The following is a 25,467-nucleotide window of genomic DNA, read 5'->3' on the forward strand; positions in this document are numbered from 1 at the left end:
ACTGCTATCACTCTTGTTCAGTACTTCACAACTTGTACTTTGGATTATTAAAATGGCCACAAACTAGTTTCTCATTCTCTAGTCTCTTCCTTCTTTAATCTGATGCCAAATGTTTCTTTCCAGGATCTATTAATACTTAACTGACCCAAACTCCTGGCATGAAAGACCTTCCCAAATTCATCGTTATCTTGATGGTTATTGTTATCCCTACCATCTATTTGAACGTTTATCACATGTAACTTGTTAAGCATTTTACATACATTAACTGATTTAGCTTGACAAAATATATACCACTATCTCTATTTTATACATGAAGGAATATTAAGGAAATTAATCACTTTGTACAAGGTTACACTGCTAGAAGATACCAGAACTGGACTTTTGACCTGAGGCTTGACTGACTCAAAAATCTATGTATTTAATCCTTATAATGCATCTCACTCACTAATTCTTACACCACATACTGTACTAGACACTACTGGTAACACAGGTGGAAAAAACAAGGTCCCTGTCCTCAAAGGAGCTCACCTCAACCTGCCGTTTCCCACTTTATATTTCATCAATCTTTTTGAGGTACCCCATGCTGTAACCACTATTCATCAGTTCTACAAACACTTTTATTCTATACTATTTCTGTTCTTGAGCTCATTCTGTATATTTCAGCCCATATCTCTGTCCTTTAACCACATCTCCACAGCTAATTTTAAGGGAATTTCATTTCTTTAATTTTCCTCTTATTTTCCAAATTAACAATGAGCTGGTATTACTGTAGTAGTTATAAAATAGTGTTTTTTTCAATTTCATTCAATTAAAATCAGTAGAAAAACTCCATCTTGGTTCCCTCCCAGATGCACTTTCCTCATTAACAGATTTTCCAGGTTCAGCGTGATGCCCCTCTAGTAGATCCTCTGCTAAAGATGATTTTCTCAGTGACCAGTAGCATTTTCCAGTATCCTTACACATCAGAATGCACAAATCACTTTACTTTTCTCTCCCATCACTTTTTAATATCTCCATTCCTCTCAGTGAGATTCACTCTACCACTTTTTCTCATTCAGCCTCTCAATTTCCCCAAAGCTTCTCCAAATAGCATCCTTTATCTATAACACCCTTCTCATGGTTGATAGAAAAAATAGTTCAGTGGAGGAATGCTAATCCTGAGAGTCAAGTGGGCAGATAAAAAAGTACCTAGATGGCTGGGCGCGGTGGCTCACACCTGTAATCCCAGCACTTTGGAATGCTAAGGCAGATGGATTACAATGTCAAGAGATCGAGCTGACCAACCCGGCCAACATGGTGAAACCCTGTCTCTGCTAAAAATACAAAAATTAGCTGGGCGTGGTGGCGCACACCTGTAGTCCTAGCTACTTAGGAGGCTGAGGCAGGAGAATCACTTGAACCTAGGAGGCGGAGGTTGCAGTGTGCTGAGATTGCGCCACTGCACTCCAGCCTGCTGACACAGCGAGACTCTGTCTCAAAAAAAAAAAGAGATACCTAGACAAGAGGAAAATTTGGGGTAGGGAATAAACTTCTCCTGAAACTAAGAATGATCCTAGAAAGAGGCTGGACACCTCAGGAATGCTGGTTGCAACAGTGACAATGGAGTGATAATAGGAAGACTTATGTAATCAACTAAAGTCATACTTACATGTCAAAGACACTTAACTAAAGAAGATGAGTACAAACCTTGAATTTCTCTACTATCTACTCCTTCTAGTAGATGATGTTGCCTGTTACTTCACAAAGAAAATGGAAACCTTCAAATGGAAACTCCTTCAACTCCCTGCCACCAAATCTATTAATTCTTGTATCCACTCATCCTGTCCTCCCTCCAGGTAGGTGAAGGTGATATTCCTCCTCCTATCCAAAGCGAATTTGCTCATATGTGTTTTCATACTGATTATACTGTCTTTATCTTGTATCTTCAACCTCTTTCTCCACTGGATTATTCCTAATAATATTCACACATGCTCAATATCCTCTCTTGAATCCATGTCACCTTCCAACTATAAATACTATTTTACTTTCTTACTGATAGTGACAAGAGACAGATAAATTCCTAGGCAGACAGGGATGGGTCCCAGTGAAACCCGACCTTCGAGCCAAAGACAGTTTAAAGCCTGAAAACCGAGTTGCCGGTTCCTGATAGAGTCCACGACCTGAGTGAGAACTTCTATCTCCATCTTATCCTCTCTCTCCATTGGTTCATTTTGGATGCTGCCTTTTGGATGATGCCTTTTAACCAATCAAGTTGTGCTTTTTCCAAACCCACCCATGGACCAATCAGCATGCACTCCCCCATTCAAAGCCTATAAAAAGCCCACACTAAGCCTCACAGACGGCTACCTATTTCGGGTCCCCTCTAGGAGCTCAGAGCTTTCCTTCTGCCACTCAATAAAATTCTTCTCTGCTTTACTCACTGTCTGATGTCCACACACCCCATTCCTCTTCATCATGGGACAAGAACACAGAACTTGCTGAGCTGTTGGTGGTGGGAATGAAAGGGCTGTGACACCCCACGGCAGCTCGCCAAGCTATGGGCAGCGGGAATAAAAGAGCCGTAACATGCTCCCACTCGCTAGACTACAGGAGAGAGTTGTAACATGCTCCTGCTCGCTGAACTACAGGAGTGAACAGAGGTAACATTTCTGGGGGCTCAGACCTCAGGACTCCCTGAGCAGGAGCTGTAACACCCCTTAGGGCTCTGCAATTGCTAGCATCTCCGAGTTTTTGGGTGCCACCGTGTTCCCCTTGTCTAGATGCCGCACCCAACACAGAAGCTGCTCACTACATGCCCAGTCCAGTTGTAGGCTGAGCGAGCCCAGTGGGCCAGAGCAAGGCCCAGACAGAGGCGGCAGTGGCCGCAGAGATTTCTGGCTGACAAAGCAGCACCAAAGGAACCCTGTAACATTTACTTCTCGGTCTCCTCCAATCAGTCTTCAGCCTCCACCATAACTGATCTAATCATATCAGTGACCTTCTTGTTGCTGTATTTAATAGACATCTGTCACCCTTATCTTAATCTCCCACTCAGGAACATTTATCACTCTGAATGAATCCCTTCTTGAAATTCTCTTGGTATCCAAGATAACACTATTACCACTTTGGCCATTCCTTCTTAGTTAATTTGTGGGCTTTTCCTCTTTGCGTGTCTTTTAAATCCTAGCATTCCTTGAAGTTTGAACCTATCCCCTCACCTCACTTTTTTTTTTAACCTTACTCTTATTAGCTTTTAGTTATCTATCTTCATTTCATGGTTTATTGCTACCCATATACTAATGACTCCAGATCTATATCTATAGTGCAAATATTTCTTCTAAGCTCTAGTCCTGTATTCCCAAATAATTGTTTGGTAACTCCAATTAAATATTCCAAGAACATATAAAATGCAACATGTTCAAAACTTAATTTATCAACATTGCCCCAAACTGGCTTTTCCTCACTATCTCAGTTAATGACCCCACTACTTATCCAGTTGCTCAAGGTTCAGAACACTACATTAAACCTTGACTTATCTTCTCCCTCACTTAACATATCTAACCATTCTAAGGTTTGTTAATTCAACCAGGGCCAGATTAGGGTAAACTGAGTGAAGCACTCATCTCAAGCACTAAATTTAAGCAAGTATCAAAAAAGTCGGTAATCAAAATAAATATTATCCTTGCCTCACCCCAACACAATCCTTTCTCTACATTATAGAAACATCATTGAAAAATTAAAATCTAGCAATTATTCCTCTGTTAAAATGTTTTTAGAGTTCCCCACTCTCCCTCACAATAAAGTTCAAATTTCTTATTGGTTTAAAAGGCCCTTCATTATCTGGTTTCTGGCAGTTTTTCCTCTTTATCATTCCTTTTTATGTTTTAGGTAATCTGAATGCCTTTAAAACTTTTAAATATGTCATGCTATTTCTCAGCCTCTTGTCTTGCAGCTACTGTGTCCTCTTTCTGCATCACTTATAATTTCTTTATTGATTAATTGCTGTTCGGCCCTTAGGTCTCACCTTAAATGTCATTTCTTTAGGCAAACTTTTTACAACCTCCAAAGTATTATTTATTTATTATTTTATTCATTTATTTATTTTTGAGACAGGGGCTTGCTCTATTGCCCAGGCTGAAGTGCAGTGGCGCAATCACGGCTCATCGCAGCCTTGACCTTCTGGGCTCAAGCGATCCGCCCATCTCAGCCTCCCAAATAGTTGGGATCATAGGTGTGCGCCATCATACTCGGCTAATTTTTAAATGTTTGTATAGATGGAGTCATGCTATGTTGTCCAGGATGGTCTCAAACTCCTGAGCTCACGCAATCCTCCTGCCTCGGCCTCCCAAAGTGCTGGGATTACAGGTGTGAGCCACTGTGCCTGGTCTCTCAAGGTCTTAATTAAACATTCCTTCTATGCATTCCCATAGCTCTCTCTGTACTTTCCTAGATCATACTATATTGATCTGGGAAATACTGATCATACCATATCGTAAATTCCTTTTATTTGTTTGTCTTTCTTTCCCTACTGAACTATATAAGTTCTTTGGGAACACGAATGGTCTAGGTATCTAATTCACCAATGTGATCCCAATACCTAGCACATAATATGGCACACAATAGGCTCATTAAATGTTGGTTAAATAAATGAGTGAATGAAAAAATAAATTAATTGGCTGGGCGCAGTGGCTCACGCCTGTAATCCTAGCACTTTGGGAGGCTGAGGCGGGCGGATCATGAGGTCAGGAGATGGAGACCATCCTGGCTAACACGGTGAAACCCTGTCTCTACTAAAAATACAAAAAATTAGCCAGGCATGGTGGTGGGCGCCTATAGTCCCAGCTACTTGGGAGGCTGAGGCAGGAGAATGGCGTGAACCCAGGACACGGAGCTTGCAGTGAGCCGAGATCATACCACTGCACTCCAGCCTGGGCGACAGAGCGAGACTCTGTCTCAAAAAAGAAAAAAGAAATTAATTACAGTAAAAGATCAGAGAACTGAGTTATTGATTAGCACCTGGAAAACTGAAGCTGCTGACTAATAATGACAGCTAGCACTTGCTTAACATTTCATAATTTATGAAACGTTTCATTTATAGCATCTCTGTTTTATCTTCATAATTACTCTGTTATGTAAATATTATTATCATGAAAATATTCGGGAAAATATTTGGCTTTGAATGCAGAAGGAAGTAAAGAACGTATTATCACAGCTCACCTATAATAAATTTCCTTGGCATTGGGAATTCTGAGTACTACTATCAGCGCCCTCCCATCAACTCCCAGGTAGAAAATACACTGAACATTGAGTCTCTAGGCTGTTTTTCCTCTGTTGAGCTCTTTATGGGTTTGCACTGGATATCTTCCAGGGGGGTGTCACCCTGAGGCTCAGAGTGGAGAATAGGTTTCCAGGTCAATGATTAGAAATAATCATGCCCAAGTTTTCCCCTAGGCTGTGTAAAATAAGGAACACCACATTCCTCTTCTCTTCCAGGACTGGGTTCTCAGGGATAAAGAGAATGCCACTTGATTTAAGTTGCATTAATTTTCACCTACTTATCCAACTCCTCTTATTCTCTTTGCTCAAGGGCAGACTCTTTGGGGGCACTACACAGCAGGGCAGAAATAGCTAAATCTAGAAGCTGTTTTAAAAGGCTTGGAGAATTTAAAATCTTTTGCAATTACCAGGTAAATAAGTATCATATGAAGTAAACTAGTTTGAAAGAGGATTATCTTCCTTGCTTCCCTATATATTGTAGTGTGGAGCAGTGGATCTCCACCTTGACTATACATTAGAATGGTCCAAGATACTAAAAAAAATGCCCAAGTCCCTGACTGGCCTAGAGTTTGGTCTTTTTTAAAGCTCCCCAGAAAGCATCTTATTGGTTATGCAACCTTAGGCACTTTTTTCTTAAAGTTTCTGACTTCATTCAGAATCTACCTCCAAAGTTGAGGGGAAACCCTTACAATAACAGTTACCCAATAGGCCTGGTGTGAAGATTGAATGAAACAGCTTGTGTAAAATGCCTACATGATGTTTTACATGTGTCAGCTATCAATGATTATTAGTTTCCTTTGCTTCACTGCACTTACCAAGTGCAATTACCATGAGCAGTCCTGGAACTCCAAAAGCCAATGCATAGCAGTCTTCTCCAAAACACTGCACATCTCCTAAAGAAAATGGGATGGGAGGAGGAAAGTAACTCAGAGTCTTGAATATTTGATGTTTTATTCTACAAGCTCAGGTTGTTGAATAAACCTGAGCTTGTAGAATAGACATAACCACCCTCTTTCCTCCCATCACCTAATCCATAGTTCTTCTTTTGGGCCAGACAAATCAAGACTAAAATAAATTTTCAAAGATTATCAAGCTCTTATAAAAGGAAACAATGGACAGGAGAAAGCCTTGAACAGCTTTTTGGCTGACCAGAGCAAAGCCTTATACAGGGCCCCTCAAAAAAAATCCTAACCTCTCAGCATGGGTGTGATAAATGTAGAAATCAAGCTCCCTGCATTGATGGACAGGTAGAAGACTGAGAAGTATCTAGTCCGTTCCTCTGCCTGAAACAAACAGGATAAATCATCAGTGCAATGTATCCCCTAGCTCGAGCCCCACTCCATGTTCAGATTCAGAGCTGAAGGTACATACAAAGAGAAAGATTCAGATATTGCCTCCACAATATCTGAATTTCATATTATTAATAGATATTTAAAAACATTGCTGGCTGACCCCAATCATTTACTCACCTTTCAAACTCCAGAGAAGCTTTGGCATTCTTTTCCTCCCTTTGCATGGGTTAAAAATAATCTTCCTGTCTTCAGTGCCACTACTGTGTCCTGTATATAGCTATTCTAATATTAATGTCTTTGCATTAAATGTCTGAGTTTTTTATTTCATGTGTGTGTTTGTGTTTTGTTTTTGTTTTTGTTTTTTTTTTGAGATGGAGTCTCACTCTATCACCCAGGCTGGAGTGCAGTGGCGCAATCTCAGCTCACTGCAAACTCCGCCTCCTGGGCTCAAGCCATTCTCCTGCCTCTGCCTCCCGTAAATGTCTGTTTTTTCAGTATGTTTTGAGTTTCTTTAGAGCAGAAATTTTATCTTACTCATTTCTGTAATCCCCAGTACCTAGCACAGCATCTGACATATATTAGGGACTCAGTAAGTGTTTATTGACTGTATTAACTAAGTGAATGCCTGATTTAGTTAAATAATAGATTTTGCGGTAGGAGTGTGTGGTAAGAATAGTACCAGAACATAGGACAGTGGAGTCAACTGTTAATGAAGGAGGATAGTTCACCTAGTGCTTAACGGAGATTTGCCAGAGAGTCTAAAAAGAAATCATCTGGCTTAGAAGTGGCTAGTGGAAACCTGGAGGTGGATTTGTCTTACTAATCGAAATATTTTTGTGGAGCAGTTACCAAATGAAACAACTTTCAAATAAAGTTGCTGATGTTTCATTCATTATACACCGACATGCTTCATTCTGACACCCCAGATCTCTCCCTGCCATATTAGAACAACAAGTCCTTCCCCATTTTCTATTTACAGTGTGTTTTGTTTCCTCTCCTGGTTTAAATTTAAATCTTATTCCACTCATCTAGTTTGTATAGTTCATCATACACAGGATCCCACTTGCCAAAAGTTGGTTCTTTCTCCAAAGTCAGCAAGCAATTATGATCTATGGACTCTTGAACAGATAAAGAGTATAAAATAACCGAAATGGTCTGAAAGGTAAGAAAAACACTGGAAGACAGGACAGGATAGCAGGGGCAGAAAGAGATAATAGGCATTATGTCAGGGTGAAAGAGGGAAGAGGAAAGAGAGAGAGAGAGATAGAGATAGTGGTGGGGGGTGGGGGCGGAGAGAGAGAAAGAGAGAAGGGGTGGGGGAGAAAACGAGAAACTGGAAAAAAGATAAACAGTTATAGAAGAGGGAATGGATACATGAAGACAGACAAAACTGAAAACTGGAAACAAAAGTGAGGAAGCCAGAAATGTTGACAGATATAGAAATAGACTATTTTTTTGCCTATTTATCACTGCTTTCTCATAGAGGCCCATTTATTTTTCACCACTGGTAATGGAAAGTATTTAGGAAGAGAGGGAATGATCAGTCAGGGAAATTCATCTATAGACATTCATTATGTTTCCTTGCAATTGGTCATTTTCCCCTTTCATGGAATCTCAAAACGAGATGCTTAAATCATCTCTATACTACTCATCACCTCCCATTCCCAAAGTGCTTACCACATTTCTTCCTAAATACCTCAAGTTAGAGTAAACTTACTACTTCCAGTTGTTTGAAGTTTTTCCACCCATCAAACCAAACGCTGGCTTCTTGGAGGCTTTCACTCATTGGTCTCAGGTTTAATCACTGACATCCTTCCAGCATCTATAAGCTGCTATAGTATTCTCCTCAATTCTTGTCCAGGCTAACTATCCCTATTTCCTTCAACCTTTCCTCATAAGACATGCCTTTTTAGTTCATCTACCACCCTGGTCTCTTTCCTTTGAGACTGTTTCAGTTTTCCTCACTATTAACGGCCAGTATCCAGCATTGAATACAACTGCACAGATAAGATCTGACCAGTAGATTACTTCAATCTTGGCAAACGGCTACCTGCCAGATACCCCATTAATGCTGGCTCTATATTCTTGAAAATACAAAATAACAGGATACTTACATGTTTTTCTTCAAACTGGTCTCCACCAAAAGCTGCCACACAGGGTTTGATGCCTCCTGTCCCCAAAGCTATTAGACTCAGGCCGATCAATGATAGGACTCTGAAATGGAGAGGTGAGAATGCCAACCATGTTGATAATAAATGCATCTGTAGAGATGGACTACAGAGCTGCAGAGGGGAAAAAATGTGTACAAGGGCAAAGATCCCCTTCACATTTCTACCCCATGGGTACTTTCTACTTGCCTTTATTCCTAGGAGGTATTCATGGGCACTTACCATATTTATGATCCTTCAGCCTCTGCAAGAAAGTATGCATTATGTGGGAAGATTTCATCCCTGGTAGTTCCATTTACCCCTTATGAGCATCCGATAGAAACAGATACCGAAGGAACTCCAAAGCTAACACACTGGTTCCCAATCTTGTTTTAGTCAAGGGAGTACTTCAATAGAAAGACCTTTTAAGGACCCTGATCTCACATATCCTTACCAAAATTATTTTTTAAATGTTCAAATTCATCATAATTAATAGCAACAGTGTCAAAGATTTTTGACGGGACACCAATAAGAAAGTAATATTTATTAAATATCAGGCCAGGTGCAGAGGCTACGTCTGTAATCCCAGCACTTTGAGAAGCCGAGGCAGGTGGATCACCTGAGGTTAGGAGTTCAAGACCAGCCTGGCCAACATGGTAAAACTCCGTCCCTACTAAAAATACAAAAATTAGCCGGGCGTGGTGGCAGGCACCTGTAATCCCAGCGACTTGGGAGGCTGAGGTGGGAGAATCACTTGAACCCAGGAGGCAGAGGTTTCAGTGAGCCAAAATCACGCCACTGCACTCCAGCCTGGGCAACAGAGCAAGACTCTGTCTAAAAACAAACGAACAAAATTTCTAACTCATAGGATAAATACATGTACACAGGCACACAGGTACATTATAACATGAATACATATAAACTGCTTTGTGAACAGCTGTAATCCTCTCTTCTGACTGAATAGATAGACATCAGAGTTTATCAAATGCCTCTGATCCCATAAACATCAATAGCAACTGAAATATATGGAACTACACATAAATGTAAATATTCGAAGCTTTGAGTGTGACTTCTACAATTAATTATAAGGAAACATTATAGAGTTGTTTTTAACCCTGGTAAAGTATAGATGCATGGATGAATAAAAAGGTGAGGGAATATGTAGAGTATGAATGTTTTGATTATTTTCAAGCATATGAAGAGGATACTAACTAGGCATTCTACAAGTCCCAAAAACAGATGAGCTCAGATAAAGTAGGAAAGAGCTCAACTGGTCATAAGACTGTTTTTCTTAACCAGTTTTATAGTAAAACTGTAGATTGAAAATAAAGGGACATCTCTGGTAAGAAAATAGAAAATCATTTGTAACGAATGTCTGAGAAAAGTAGTTTAGTTGATTCCATGATTTTACTCACGTGTGTACCACTTGTCCTCCCAGTATAGGTAAGGCACCCAGGGACTTGATCACATGGCCAAGCACATACACCAAGGAGAGATAGATGATTGTCCTGTTGAGAGAGCTAAATCAGTCAGTCTAAAACCAGAATTGAGAGACTTGAATAATACAGACTTAGGGTTCAGACTGTTCTCAGTGTGGGGATAAATGGAGGACGAGGAGGAGGGAGGAGGAAAGAATTATCTGAGAAATCCAAATAGAGACAATAATCGTGAATGAAGTGAACAGACTAGGAAAAAGGAGTGGAATTCTTCACTCTTTAGTGTTAGAGGTAATAGACATTCCCTTTAAGTTCCCTTCCTATACCCACCTTCCCCTTTGCCTCTACCTGCTCACTCCACACATACACAGAGAAACTCTACTTTGTACAGACATGACAAGAACAAGGTGGATTTGTAGCAAAAGTGACAATGCTTTAAATTGGGAGAACCAGTAGAAGAGGATATTTGGACCTTAGGTGTTTTTCTCAAGGAATATCTTTTGCTGTAGAGAGCAAGAAGGGTCAAGGAAGAACTCCAAGTAAACAGGAATGGCTAACCCAAATGACTTCCTCAAAACTCAAGAAGCACTGGGAGGTAAAAAGCTCTCAGGTTCGGCCGGGCGCGGTGGCTCACGCCTGTAATCCCAGCACTTTGGGAGGCCGAGGCGGGTGGATCACGAGGTCAGGAGATCGAAACCATCCTGGCTAACACGGTGAACCCCGTCTCTACTACAAAAATACAAAGAAAAAATTAGCCTGGCGTGGTGGCGGGCGCCTGTAGTCCCAGCTACTCGGGAGGCTGAGGCAGGAGAATGGCGTGAACCCGGGAGGCGGAGCCTGCAGTAAGCCGAGATCGCGCCACTGCACTCCAGCCTGGGCGACTACAGCTAGACTCCGTCTCAAAAAAAAAAGCTCTCAGGTTCAGCCTGGGTAACTTGGACTCTTGGATTAATTGTAATCCTCACCACAGTTTCCTCAGGGACAAGTTAACAAGGATAAGAAAGGAGCCAGGGACTTAGAATAGACTGTCCAGTGACAAAAATCATGCAGTTGGAAGGAACATCCTGTTGTATTGTTTTCTCAAAGAACTTGAACAGCAAATAGAAAGTAGAAGAATAAGGAACTCCAGTAAGAGCATATAGAGAGATTCACACATTGAAATATGGCACACTACAACATATATTCCTTATGTGTAATACCACACCAGCATTCCCACATATAAGTAGAATGTTAGCATTATAATGAACCTTGGAAATTATACAGTTTACACCTGCAATTTTTAAGGTGTTATATGCTAATGTGGAATACAGAGAATAGAAAGGAATAAAGATAGCAAAGAGAGGCCGGAGATGTCAGAACTCTCAGGATGTGGATTTCTCATTCTAAGTGCCTAATCCTTGGGTCAGCTTTCTAGGGAAGGGAACTTAAAGCGTATGGCAGGTAGGGGACAAGAAGGTGACTAGGCCGGGCATGGTGGCTCACGCTTGTAATCCCAGGACTTTGGGGGGCCAAGGCGGGTGGATCACGAGGTCAGGAGATCAAGACCATCCTGACCAACATGGTGAAACACTGTGTCTACCAAAAATACAAAAATTAGCTGGGCATGGTAACATGCGCCTATAATCCCAGCTAGGCAGGAGGCTGAGGCAGGAGAATCGCTTTAACCAGGGAGTCAGAGGTTGCAGTGAGCTGAGAGATGGTGCCACTGCACTCCAGACTGGTGACAGAGCAAGACTCCATCTCAAAAAAAAAAAAAAAAAAAAAGAAGAAGAAGAAGTTAGGTGACTAATCTAGGACTAATTAACATCAGGGAAGGGGACAGGCTTCCCCAAAAGATCTTGCAACATCTTCTAGAGAAAGGTTCTCTTTGTTGTAATAAAAAGAATAAATAGAAAGGGAATAAAAAGGAACAGAAAAAAAAAATGCTAGCTATCATGAACCCCAAACAGATGATCTATGTTAGATCATCATAGAGGAAAAAAAAAGGAGTTTGAGCTGGAGTGATATAGTCTGGGTAGTAAGATCAGTATCCAATTGGTGGACTAAATCAGGGGTGTCCAATCTTTTGGCTTCCCTGGGCCACATTGGAAGATACATTGTCTTGGGCCACACATAAAATACACCAATACTAACAATAATTGGTGAGCTAAAAAAAAAAAAATTTAATAATGTTTTAAGAAAGTTTATAAATTTGTATTGGGCCACATTCAAAGCTGTCCTGGGCTACATGTGGCCTGCAGGCTGCAGGTTGGACAAGCTTGGACTAAATGAATGAGAGAAGTGTAAGTGGTTTAGGAGGAAAATAGGCAACTTATAGATTTTAAAAAAACAAAAAAACAAAAACAACAAACAAACAAAAACCTCATAGGAAATAGTTTAGATATGAAGGATATAAGAGAGGAAACTAATGGCAGGAAACTAACACGAGGAGCAAGAAGTCAAGAGACCTGAAAATTCTGCATTTGAAACGAGATATTAGGGTCATTGTAATCCCAACTATAGGACACAGAAATGCTTTAGGTTGACTTCACTAATCCTTCAGTTTTACAAATCAAGAAACTGAAATCCAGACGGGTCAAATGACATTTCTAAACAGTGACTTTTGGGCCAGTTGCAGTGGTTCACCCCTGTAATCCCAGCACTTTAGGAAGCTGAGGTGGACGGATCACTTGAGGTCAGAAGTTCAAGATCAGCCTGGCCAACACGGTGAAACCCCACCTCCACTAAAAATACAAAAATTTGACAGGCATGGTGGTGCGTGCCTGTAATCGCAGCTACTTGGGAGGCTGAGATGGGAGGATCACTTTAATCCAGGAGGTGGAGGTTGCAGTGAGCCGAGATCTCACACCACTGCACTCCAGCCTGGGAGACAGAGTGAGACTCCATCTCAATGAAATAAAAAATAAATAAATAAATAAAAATAAAAATAAATAAATGAACAGTGACTTTGTTTTTAATTGTAGAGATAGGGTCTTTCTATGTTGACCAGGCTGGTCTCAAACTCCTGGCCTCAAGCAATCCTCCTGCCTCAGCCTCCCAAAGTGCTGGGATTATAGGCATGAGCCACTACACCTGGCCCCAAAGTGACATTTTAATTAGTATTAAGGTTAGGTGTAGAGCTTCTATATTTAACTCATAACCCAGCATTCCTTTGGTTTTATCATGAACAAGTTAATGTGGAAAAAGGAAATGGAAGAGAAAGAAGTAATACATTTTATTTCACCGTAAGAGTATAAAAAGCCACAGCCATTTTTAATAGGCGCTTAGGAACTAAGAAGAGGTATATACAGAGGCTGAGAGTGTGTAGTGATGGCAGAGGAAGAGACCTTGCATGAAGAAAAGAAGGTCAGTTCTGATCAGACAAAAAAGAGGAGAGAGAAAGGACATACTATACAGACCCACTCAGAGAAAGAGAAAAGAGAAGTGTGGAGAGGACATTCAAAAGCATAATAACTCCAAGATGGCTGAATAGGAACAGCTCCAGTCTGTAGCTCCCAGCATGGTTGACACAGAAGATGGCGATTTCTGCATTTCCAACTGAGGTACCTGGCTCATTTCATTGGGACTGGTTGGACAGTGGGTGCAGCCCACGGAGGGTGAGCTGAAGCAGGGTAGAGCATTGCCTCACCCAGGTAGCACAAGCAGTCGGGGGATTTCCCTTTCCTAGCCAAGGGAAGCCGTGATAGACTGTACCTGGAAAATCGCGACACTCCCACCCAAATACTGTGCTTTTCCAAAGGTCTTAGCAAATGGAACACCAGGGGATTATATCCTGCACCTGGCTTGGTGGGTCCCATGCCCATGAAGCTTTGCTCACTGTTAGCGCAGCAGTCTGAGATCGACCCACGAGGCAGCAGCCTAGCAGGGGGAGGGGCCTCTGCCATTGCTGAGGCTTGAGTAGGTAAACAAAGCAGCTGGGGAAGCATGAACTGGGCAGAGCCCACTGCAGCTCTGCAAGGCCTGCTGCCTCCACAGACCCCACCTCTGGGGTCAGGGCATAGCGGAACAAAAGGCAGCAGAAACTTCTGCAGACTTAAAAGTCCCTGTCTGACAGCTCTGAAGAGAGCACTGGTTCTCCCAGCATGGTTTTTGAGCTCTGAGAACGGACAGACGGCCTCCTCAAGTGGGTCCCTGAAGCCTGTGTAGCCTAACCCTGTGAGCCTGTGAAGCCTCAGTAGGGACCGACTGACACTTCATACAGGCAGGTGCCCCTCTGGGACGAAGTTTCCAGAGGAAGGCTCAGGCAGCAATATTTGCTGTTCTGCAATATTTGCTGTTCTGCAGCCTCCGCTGGTGATACCCAGGCAAACAGGGTCTGGAGTGGACCTCTAGCAAACTCCAACAGACCTGCAGCTGAGGGACCTGACTATTAGAAGGAAAACTAACAAATAGGAAGAAATAGCATCAACATCAACAGAAAGGACATCCACACCAAAACCCCATCTGCAGGTCACCAGCATCAAAGACCAAAGGTAGATAAAACCATAAACATGGGGAGAAACCAGAGCAGAAAAGCTGAAAATTCTAAAAACCAGAGTGACTCTTCTCCTCCAAAGGATCACAGCTCCTTGCCAGGAACAGAACAAAGATGGACGGAGAATGACTTTGACGAGCTGACAGAAGTAGGCTTCAGAAGGTCGGTAATAACAAACTTCTTCAAGCTAAAGGAGAATGTTCAAACCCATTACAAGGAAGCTAAAAACCTTGAAAAAAGATTAGACAAATGGCTAACTAGAATAAACACTGTAGAGAAGACCTTAAATGACCTGATGGAGCTGAAAACCATGGCATGAGAACTATGTGATGCATGCACAAGCTTCAATAGCTGATTTGATCAAGTAGAAGAAAGGGTATCAGTGATGCAAGGTCAAATTAATGAAATAAAGCAAGAAGAGAAGTCAAGAGAAAAAAAGAGTAAAAAGAAATGAACAAAGCCTCCAAGAAATATAGAACTATGTAAAAAGACCAAATGTACATTTGATTGGTGTACCTGAAAGTGACAGGGAGAGTGGAACCAAGTTGGAAAACAATCTTCAAGATATTATCCAGGAGAACTTCCCCAACCTAGCAAGGCAGGCCAACATTCAAATTCAGAGAACACTACAAAGATACTCCTCGAGAAGGGCAACCCTGAGACACATAATTGTCAGATTCACCAATGTTGAAATGAAGGAAAAATGTTAAGGGCAGCCAGAGAGAAAGGTCAGGTTACCCACAAAGGGAAGCCCATCAGACTAACAGTGGATCTCTCGGCAGAAACTCTACAAGCCAGAAGAGAGTGGGGGCCAATATTCAACATTCTTAAAGAAAAGAATTTTCAACACAGAGTTTCATATCCAGCCAAACTAAGCTTCATAAGTGAAGGAGAAATAAAATTCTTTACAGACAAGCAAATGCTGAGAGATTTTGTCACCACCAGGCCTGCCTTATAAGAGCTCCTGAAGGGACATAGGTGTGGGCAAGGACTTCATGTCTAAAACACCAAAAGCAATGGCAACAAAAGCCAAAATTGACAAATGGGATCTAATTAAACTAAAGAGCTTCTGCACAGCAAAAGAAACTACCATCAGAGTGAACAGGCAACCTACAAAATGGGAGAAAATTTTTGCAATCTACTCATCTGACAAAGGGCTAATATCCAGAATCTACAATGAACTCAAACAAATTTACAAGAAAAAAACAAACAACCCCATCAAAAAGTGGGCAAAGGACATGAACAGACACTTCTCAAAAGAAGACATTTATGCAGCCAAAAAACACATGAAAAAATGCTCATCATCACTGGCCATCAGAGAAATGCAAATCAAAACCACAGTGAGATACCATCTCACACCAGTTAGAATGGCCATCATTAAAAAATCAGGAAACAACAGGTGCTGGAGAGGATGTGGAGAAATAGGAACACTTTTACACTGTTGGTGGGACTGTAAACTAGTTCAACCATTGTGGAAGTCAGTGTGGCGATTCCTCAGGGATCTCGAACTAGAAATACCATTTGACCCAGCCATCCCATTGCTGGGTATATACCCAAAGGACTATAAATCATGCTGCTATAAAGACACATGCACACGTATGTTTATTGCGGCACTATTCACAATAGCAAAGAGTTGGAACCAACCCAAATGTCCAACAACGATAGACTGGATTAAGAAAACGTGGCACACATACACCATGGAATACTATGCAGCCATAAAAAATGATGAGTTCATGTCCTTTGTAGGGACATGGATGAATCTGGAAAACATCATTCTCAGTAAACTATCGCAAGGACAAAAAACCAAATACCTCATGTTCTCACTCATAGGTGGGAATTGAACAATGAGAACTCATGGACACAGGAAGGGGAACATCACACTCCAGGGACTGTTGTGGGGTTGGGGGAGGGGGGAGGGACAGCATTAGGAGATATACCTAATGCTAAAGGACGAGTTAATGGGTGCAGGAAATCAACATGGCACATGGATACATATGTAACAAACATGCACATTGTGCACATGTACCCTAAAACCTAAAGTATAATAATAAAATAAAATAAAATAAAATAAAATCATAAAAAAAGAAAAGAGCTCCTGAAGGAAGCACTAAACATGAAAAGGAACAACCGGTACCAGCCACTGCAAAAACATGCCAAATTGTAAAGACCATCGATGCTAGAAAGAAACTGCATCAACTAACGAGCAAAATAACCAGCTAACATCATAATGACAGGATCAAATTCACACATAACAATATTAACCTTAAGCGTAAATGGGCTGAATGCCCCAATTGAAAGACACAGAGTGGCAAATTGGATAGAGTCAAGACCCATCAGTGTGCTGTATTCAGGAGACCCATCTCACGTGCAGAGACACACATAGGCTCAAAATAAAGGGATAGAGGAAGATCTGCCAAATCTACCAAGTAAATGGAAAGCAAAAAAAAAGCAGGGGTTGCAATCCTAGTCTCTGATAAAACAGACTTTAAACCAACAAAGATCAAAAGAGACAAGGAAGGCCATTACATAATGGTAAAGGGATCAATTCAACAAGAAGACTTAGCTATCTTAAATATACATGCACCCAGTACAGGAGCACCCAGATTCATAAAGCAAGCCCTTAGAGACCTACAAAGAGACTTAGACTCCCACACAATAATAACGGAAGACTTTAACACCCCACTGTCAGTATTAGACAGAACAACGAGACAGAAGGTTAACAAGGATATCCAGGACATGAATTCAGCTCTGCACCAAGTGGACCTAATAAACATCTACAGAACTCAATACCCCAGATCAACAGAATATATATTCTTCTCAGCACCACATCACATTTATTCCAAAATTGACCACATAGTTGGAAGTAAAGCACTCCTCAGCAAATATAAAAGAATACAAATCACAACAAACTGTCTCTCAGGACACAGTGCAATCGAATTAGAACTCAGGATTAAGAAACTCACTCAAAACGCACAACTACATGGAAACTGAACAACCTGTTCCTGAATGACTACTGGGTAAATAACAAAATGAAGGCAGAAATAAAGATGTCCCTTGAAACCAACGAGAACAAAGACACAACATACCAGAATCTCTGAGACACATTTAAAGCAGTGTGTAGAGGGAAATGTATAGCACTAAATGCCCACAAGAGAAAGCAGAAAAGATCTAAAATTGACACCCTAACATCACCATTAAAAGAACTAGAGAAGCAAGAGCAAACAAATTCAAAAGCTAGCAGAAGGCAAGAAATAACTAAGATCAAAGCAGAACTGAAGGAGATAGAGACACAAAAAACCCTTCAAAAAATCAATGAATCCAGGAGCTGGTTTTTTGAAAAGATCAACAAAATTGATAGACCACTAGCAAGACTAATAAAGAAGAAAAGAGAGAAAAATCAAATAGATACAATAAACAATGAAAAAGGGGATATCACCACCAATCTCACAGTAATACAAACTACCATCAGAGAATACTGTAAACACCTCTACGCAAATAAACTAGAAAATCTAGAAGAAATGGATAAATTCCTGGACACATACACCCTCCCAAGGCTAAAGCAGAAAGAAGTTGAATCTCTGAATAGATCAATAACAGGTTCTGAAATTGAGGCAATAATTAATAGCCTACCAACCAAAAAAAAAAGGCCAGGATCAGATGGATTCACAGCTGAATTCTACCAGAGGTAGAAAGACGAGCTGGTACCATTCCTTCTGAAACTATTCCAATCAATAGAAAAAGAGGGAATCCTCCCTAACTCATTTTATGAGGCCAGCATCATCCTGATACCAAAGCCTGGCAGAGACAACAAAGAAAGAGAATTTTAGACCACTATCCCTGGTGAACACCGATGCAAAAATCCTCAATAAAATACTGGCAAACTGAATCCAGCAGCATATCAAAAAGCTTATCCACCATGATCAAGTCGGCTTCATCCCTGGGATGCAAGGCTGGTTCAACATGCACCAATCAATAAACGTAATCCAGCATATAAATACAATCAACGACAAAAACCACATGATTATCTCAATAGATGCAGAAAAGGCCTTTGACAAAATTCAACAGCCCTTCATGCTAAAAACTCTCAATAAAGTAGGTACTGATGGAATGTATCTCAAAATAATAAGAGATATTTATGACAAACCCACAGCCAATATCATACTGAATGGGCAAAAACTGGAAGCATTCTCTTTGAAAACTGGCACAGGACAGGGATGCCCTCTTTCACCACTCCTATTCAACATACTGTTGGAAGTTCTGGCCAGGGCAATCAAGCACAAGAAAGAAATAAAGGGTATTCAATTAGGAAAAGAGGAAGTCAAATTGTCCCTGTTTGCAGATGACATGATTGTATATCTAGAAAACCCCATCATCTCAGCCCCAAATCTCCTTAAGCTGATAAGCAACTTCAGCAAAGTCTCAGGATACAAAATCAACGTGAAAAAAAACACAAGCATTCCTATACACCAATAACAGAAAAACAGAGAGCCAAATCATGAGTGAACTCCCATTCACAATTGCTACAAAGAGAATAAAATACCTAGGAATCCAACTTACAAGGGATGTGAAGGACCTCTTCAAGGAGAACTACAAACCATTGCTCAATGAAATAAAAGAGGACACAAACAAATGGAAGAACATTTCATGCTCATGGATAGGAAGAGTCAATATTGTGAAAATGGCCATACTCCCCAAGGTAATTTATAGATTCAATGCCATCCCCATCAAGCTACCAATGACTTTCTTCAGAGAATTAGAAAAAACTACTTTAAAGTTCATATGGACACAAAAATAGCCCACATTGCCAAGACAACCCTAAGCAAAAAGAACAAAGCTGGAGGCATCACGCTATCTGACTTCAAACTATACTACAAGGCTACAGTAACCAAAACAGCATGGTACTGGTACCAAAACACATGTATAGACCAATGGAACAGAATAGAGGCCTCAGAAATAACACCATACATCTACAACCATCTGATATTTGACAAACCTGACAAAAACAAGAAATGGGGAAAGATTCCCTATTTAATAAATGGTGCTGGGAAAACTGGCTAGCCATATGTAGAAAGCTGAAACTGGATCCCTTCCTTACACCTTATATGAAAATTAATTCAAGATGGATTAAAGACTTACATGTTAGACCTAAAACCATAAAAACCCTAGAAGAAAACCTAAGCAATACCATTCAGGACATAGGCATGGGCAAGGACTTCATGACTAAAACACCAAAAGCAATGGCAACAAAAGCCAAAATTGACAAATGGGATCTAATTAAACTAAAGAGCTTCTGCACAGCAAAAGAAACTACCATAAGAGTGAACAGGCAACCTACAGAATGGGAGGAAATTTTTGCAATCTACCCATCTGACAAAGGGCTAATATCTAGAATCTACAAAGAACTTAAACAAATTTACAAGAAAAAAACAAACAACACCATCAAAAAGTGGGCAAAGGATATGAACAGACACTTCTCAAAAGAAGACATTTCTGCAGCCAACAGACACATGAAAAAATGCTCATCATCACTGGCCATCAAAGAAATGCAAATCAAAACCACAATGAGATACTATCTCACACCAGTTAGAATGGCGATCATTAAAAAGGCAGGAGACAGCAGATGCTGGAGAGGATGTGGACAAATAGGAACACTTTTACACTGTTGATGGGACTGTAAACTAGTTCAACCGTTGTGGAAGACAGGGATCTAGAACTAGAAATACCGTTTGACCCAGTCATCCCATTACTGGGTATATACCCAAAGGATTATAAATCATGCTACTATAAAGACACATGCATACATATGTTTATTGCAGCACTATTCACAATAGCAAAAACTTGCAACCAAGCCAAATGTCCATCAATGATAGACTGGATTAAGAAAATGTGGCACATATACACCATGGAATACTATGCAACCATAAAAAAGGATGAGTTCATGTCCTTTGCAGGGACATGGATGAAGCTGGAAACCATCATTCTGAGCAAACTATCACAAGGACAGAAAACCAAACACCGCATGTTCTCACTCATAGGTGGGAACTGAACAATGAGAACACTTGGACACAGGGCAGGGAACATCACACACTGCTGCCTGTCATGGGGTGGGGGGCTGGTAGAGGGATAGCATTAGGAGAAATACCTAATGTAAATGGCGAGTTCATGGTTGTAACAAACCAACATGGCACATGTATACCTATGTAACAAACTTGCACGTTGTGCACGTGTACCCTAGAACTTAAAGTATAATAAAAAATAAAAATTAAAATTAAATTAAAATAAAAAAACATAATAAACACGTTTAAGAGAGTGGTTCCAAGTGATTGCCCAGGTCAAAAATCAAAACTGATGAGCCTGGGTAATAGGATATAAAATCTAGGAACTATGATTAAAAATGTTTTCCTTTCTTAAAACCAACTTGACACTACAAATAGCATCCTTGAGAAACCAATATGCATGTTTAATAATTTTTGTTTTCCCACTGCGTACCTATTGATTAGTCTTTCCTGTATGTAGCTCTGAAGGAAGCCTCACTTCTTTCCTGGCATAGGGAGTTCCTTAAACAAGAGTCAGGGACTCTGGATGCCCATTTCCTCTTAACATATCTATTATTCTGGGATAGCAAACAGAGGAAAGATTTTTAATAGAAGTTGTTTACTAAATTCAGGAAATTGCCCCTTCAGGGTTTGAACAATCTTTCTAATGTTATAGAAGGCTTTTCACCCTCAAGGTGACACCTGAATAAAAGTAAACACACCACACACACACACACACACACACACACACACACACACACACACACAAACACATACTCAGGCAGAGAAACATATGAGAGGTGGGGAAGAACTTAACGGTTTGAAACAAAAATCTATCCATTTTCCTCTAGCAAATGAAGAAAATAGGCTATAGGTTCAAATTAGGAAAGATAGTAAAGAAAGAGTCTTGTCTTTTTTCTGATTTTCCAACTTAAGGAAGGGTAGTTTTAAGTACTTATTCCCTTTTGTTGCTGTTATCATGTTTGTATATGTTACACACACAAGCACATGCACACACACACAAACATGACTACAGGTGAACAAGTTATCCACGTTTTCTCAAACTACTCCCTTTGTGAAAGAGATACCAATCACCCCCAAGTTTTATTATTTAAAAAGCAACCAAAATACCCACAATAAAATAAAAGTAACCTTCATGCCTGTCTACATCTATCTGTAGTCATGTGGCTACATTTGAGGGTCTGAGGGTGAATAAATTTATGAATTCGAAGATGTACTGTGGTCCTGCTATGTGCTAGGCACCATTCTATGTGCTCTTGGATAAAAATATAAATCACAGCCGGGCACAGTGGCTCACACTTGTAATCCCAGCAATTTGGGAGACAGAGGTGGGTGGACCACTTGAGGTCAAGAGTTCGAGACCAGCCTGGCCAACATGGTGAAATCTCATCTCTACTAAAAATACAAAAATTAGCCGGGCATGGTGGCACATGCGTATAATCCCAGCTACTCAGGAGGCTGAGGCAGGAGAATCGCTTGGACCTGGGAGGCAGAGGTTGCAGAGAGCCGAGATTGCATCACTGCACTCCAGCCTGGGCGACAGAGCGAGACTTTGTCTCAATGACAAAAAATATGTATATTATATAATATACTTAAATATTATACATATTATATACGTTCATATAATATATAAATGACTGGGGTGGGTGGGGAAAAATATATATAAATGATTTTGTCCTCTAAGTGTTTGAAAGAAGATATCAGATTCATATATAAATAATTAAATAACTATAGTAGGATAGAGTTTAGTAAATGTCATATAAGGGTGAGAGAACAAAGAACTCAGAAAACACTAGATTACTTCCAGCTATAGTAAAAGGTGAGGGGGCAGAGAATACTCCATAGCATAGGTGGTATTTGAGTGAGCCTTACGGGGTTTGGACATGAAAGGGTGGGGAAGAAGGGGTTTCCATGAAGCAGAAACAATGCAAACAGACATGAAAAAAAGATGTCACTGGATATGATTACAGAAATATTAGTATTACATTTTCCTCTAGTGGCCATTCTTGAAAGGAGATAAGTATGACAATAAGCACAGAAAAGTCAGTTGGAGTGAGATTAGTAGACAGTGATTTAATAGTCACCAGAAATTGCTGAGCAGAGTAGTAATGTGATCAGGATTTCTTTTAGGAAAATTAATTTGGCAGTAGCGTATATGCTCAATTGTAGGAAAATGAGATGGGAAGCAGTAAAAACATTTTAGATGTCCATTTTAATATCTCAATTTAAAGATATTGAGACAATGAAGACCAAAACTGGGTGATGGCAACTAATGCAGTGGATGTTGTGCTGAAAAGGGATAAATGTGAGAGAGATTGTGGCAAACAGAATTGGTAGAATTTGATAACTGATTGAATGTGGGAATGTAGAGAAGCCAGAAGAAAGAACAGATTTGAGGAGGTGAATGCCAATATGTAATTCACTGGAATTTGAGGAGCCATCTGCATATAGCTAATATCAACACCACAGAATTTGCTAAGGAAGAATCTAGAGAAAGAGAAGAGGGTAAAAGTTATAACCTGGGAAATGCTTACACTCAGGAAAGAGTGAAGTAAACAAGAGGCAAAAGAGAAGCCAGATAAATAAGAAAAGATATAAGAGGACGAGAGTGAGAAAAATATACTGTAGAGAAGGCCAGGGAGTTTCACAGAAATGATAAACAGACTGAAATGTTAATAACAAATTCAAAATGAGTAAGAATTTAGAAAAGACCACTGGAATTTGTTAATGAAGAAATCCTTACCAGTGATCTTAGGCAGTAATTTCAGAAGGAAAAAAGATGATTTATAGTATATCTTATTGTACTACAATATGATCTGTATTAAAGCTATTTGAATATGAACAATATGAATTAGGTAGTACGTGTAATTCACCTCTTCATCCTCCATGGTTCCTTGGACAAACAGAAGGTGCTCAATAAACATTTATTGAATTAAATTGGGTCAAATCAAATTAAATTGAATTGGATTATATTGCATTACATTATATTACTCTACCATAAGAACTGATCATGAAGAGTGAGAAAGAAAGGCAACACATACAGAGGATTATTTTTATAATATGGGGTTAATGGTAATAAGAGAAAAATGATAGGAAAAGAGAGTCAAGTTGAGTTTTGTTCATTTAAAGCTATTAAAGATTTGCACCTGCTTCTAGTTGAAGGCAAAGACTCTAGTTCTCTGGGAGAATTTGAAGGCAAGAGAGGGGAATAGTGAGGGTACAGAGACCCTAGGGAGAGTGATCTAGGTGATGGTGATACATAAATAAAAACTGATCAAGGTGTACAGTTAAGGCTTTTGAATTTGTGTACTTTATGTAAGTTATATCCCAATAAAAATAAATTAAAAACAATAATAAATACATCAAGAAGGATTGATTTGAGGGCACAAGTGGAGGTTGTTAAATTTTCTCTGAATTAACCAGGAAACAATTGCTCACCAAATCCTGTAACTGTACTTCTTCAATCTTAAAGGAAGTTATTTTTAAAATAAATAAAAGTGGTATGTCATGTATATGAATCTTTATTCTACAACTGAATAAATAGATTGCGGCTTGCACTTTTTATTCTGCAAGTAGTGCCAATCTCTGATCTAGATAAACTTGGTGACTACTACTACATATGTAGCAAACGTAGATCTCAGCTACTCACCCACCATTCCTCTTCCAAGTCAAGAAACTGTTCAGTACTATGTTATGTCTATAGATATGTATTAGGTGCTGATTAAACACTTTTAGAATAATGAACATATATCAGCCAAAGTAAGCTATAAACCACTGTTTACTAAAGAGAATTCCTTGGAACACTAGGTCCACAAAATATCCAGAAAAAATATTCCATAGTCAAACTAGTTTGGTAAACATTACATACTACAACCTTTTGTGGAGATTTTATAGTTCATATTGGCGTATTTAAGGCTATAAGAAGTCATGCAGTAAGGGAACATTTTTAGCTTTGCTCAGCCTAACAGTTTCCAAACTTGTTCGACCACAAGAGCTTTATTTTCCCACATAACTCATTGTATTTTATAGTTTTTAACAGAATGCCCTTTGAGAAATGCTCATTTAGACAAATCCATGGATAACAGGTCCATAGAAAATAATTTGGCAGTGGATATCCACCATCCGTTTCTAAGCTTATCAGTTTAATGTTACAGGGGACAATTATAACATTATACCATGTTATATCTCTTGGTGCTATGTTCAGGGACTTAAAAGATACTGAACTGAATGAACCAGTAGTCTAACTCATGAAAATATTAGATTCATAAGAAGGAAACTACAAAAGACGTTAGAGAAGAGAAATAGATGGTAAAAGAGCTGAAAAGAGACACTCATAAGAAGATCCTAAAGGAGGTGGGATAACTCAATCTGGAGAAGAGATGGAGAAAGTATCAAATAACTACATAAAAGCATCTAAAATACGATTTTTTTTTTTTTGAGACAGAGTCTTCTTCTGTTGCCCAGGCTGGAGTGCAGTGGCGTGATCTTGGCTCACTGCAACCTCTGCCTCCCAGATTCAAGCAATTCTCCTGCCTCAGTCTCCCAAGTAGCTGGGATTACAGGCACCTGCCACTATGCCTGGATAATTTTTGTATTTTTAGTAGAGACGGGGTTTCACCATGTTAGCCAGCCTAGTCTCAAACTCCTGACCTCAGGCAATCTGCCCGCCTCGGCCTCCCAAAGTGCTGGGATTACAGGCGTGAGCCACCGCACCCGGCTAAAATTAGAAATTTGCTGGTGGATAGTGCTCTCTATCTCCGACAAGATCAGAACAAGATTTAATATTAAACTACAAATGGAAGGTTA

At 40.0% G+C, this 25,467-nt stretch overlaps 1 protein-coding gene across 2 annotated transcripts in view; it reads right to left on the bottom strand.

Moving 5' to 3' along the window:
- SLC15A2 (solute carrier family 15 member 2) overlaps positions 1-25,467 on the bottom strand; it is a 51,603-nt gene that overhangs the window by 22,318 nt on the left and 3,818 nt on the right. For both annotated transcript variants that reach the window (XM_058437433.1, XM_032150044.2), the window contains exons 4-7: positions 10,111-10,203; positions 8,663-8,762; positions 6,449-6,539; positions 6,072-6,149 (exon numbers count right to left, since the gene is read on the bottom strand). In XM_058437433.1, coding sequence (XP_058293416.1) covers positions 6,072-6,149; positions 6,449-6,539; positions 8,663-8,762; positions 10,111-10,203 — 362 coding nt within the window. The remainder of the gene's footprint in view (positions 1-6,071; positions 6,150-6,448; positions 6,540-8,662; positions 8,763-10,110; positions 10,204-25,467) is intronic.

Source organism: Hylobates moloch, unplaced genomic scaffold (genome assembly GCF_009828535.3).
Source record: "Hylobates moloch isolate HMO894 unplaced genomic scaffold, HMol_V3 SCAFFOLD_4, whole genome shotgun sequence".
Classification (NCBI taxonomy): domain Eukaryota; kingdom Metazoa; phylum Chordata; class Mammalia; order Primates; family Hylobatidae; genus Hylobates; species Hylobates moloch.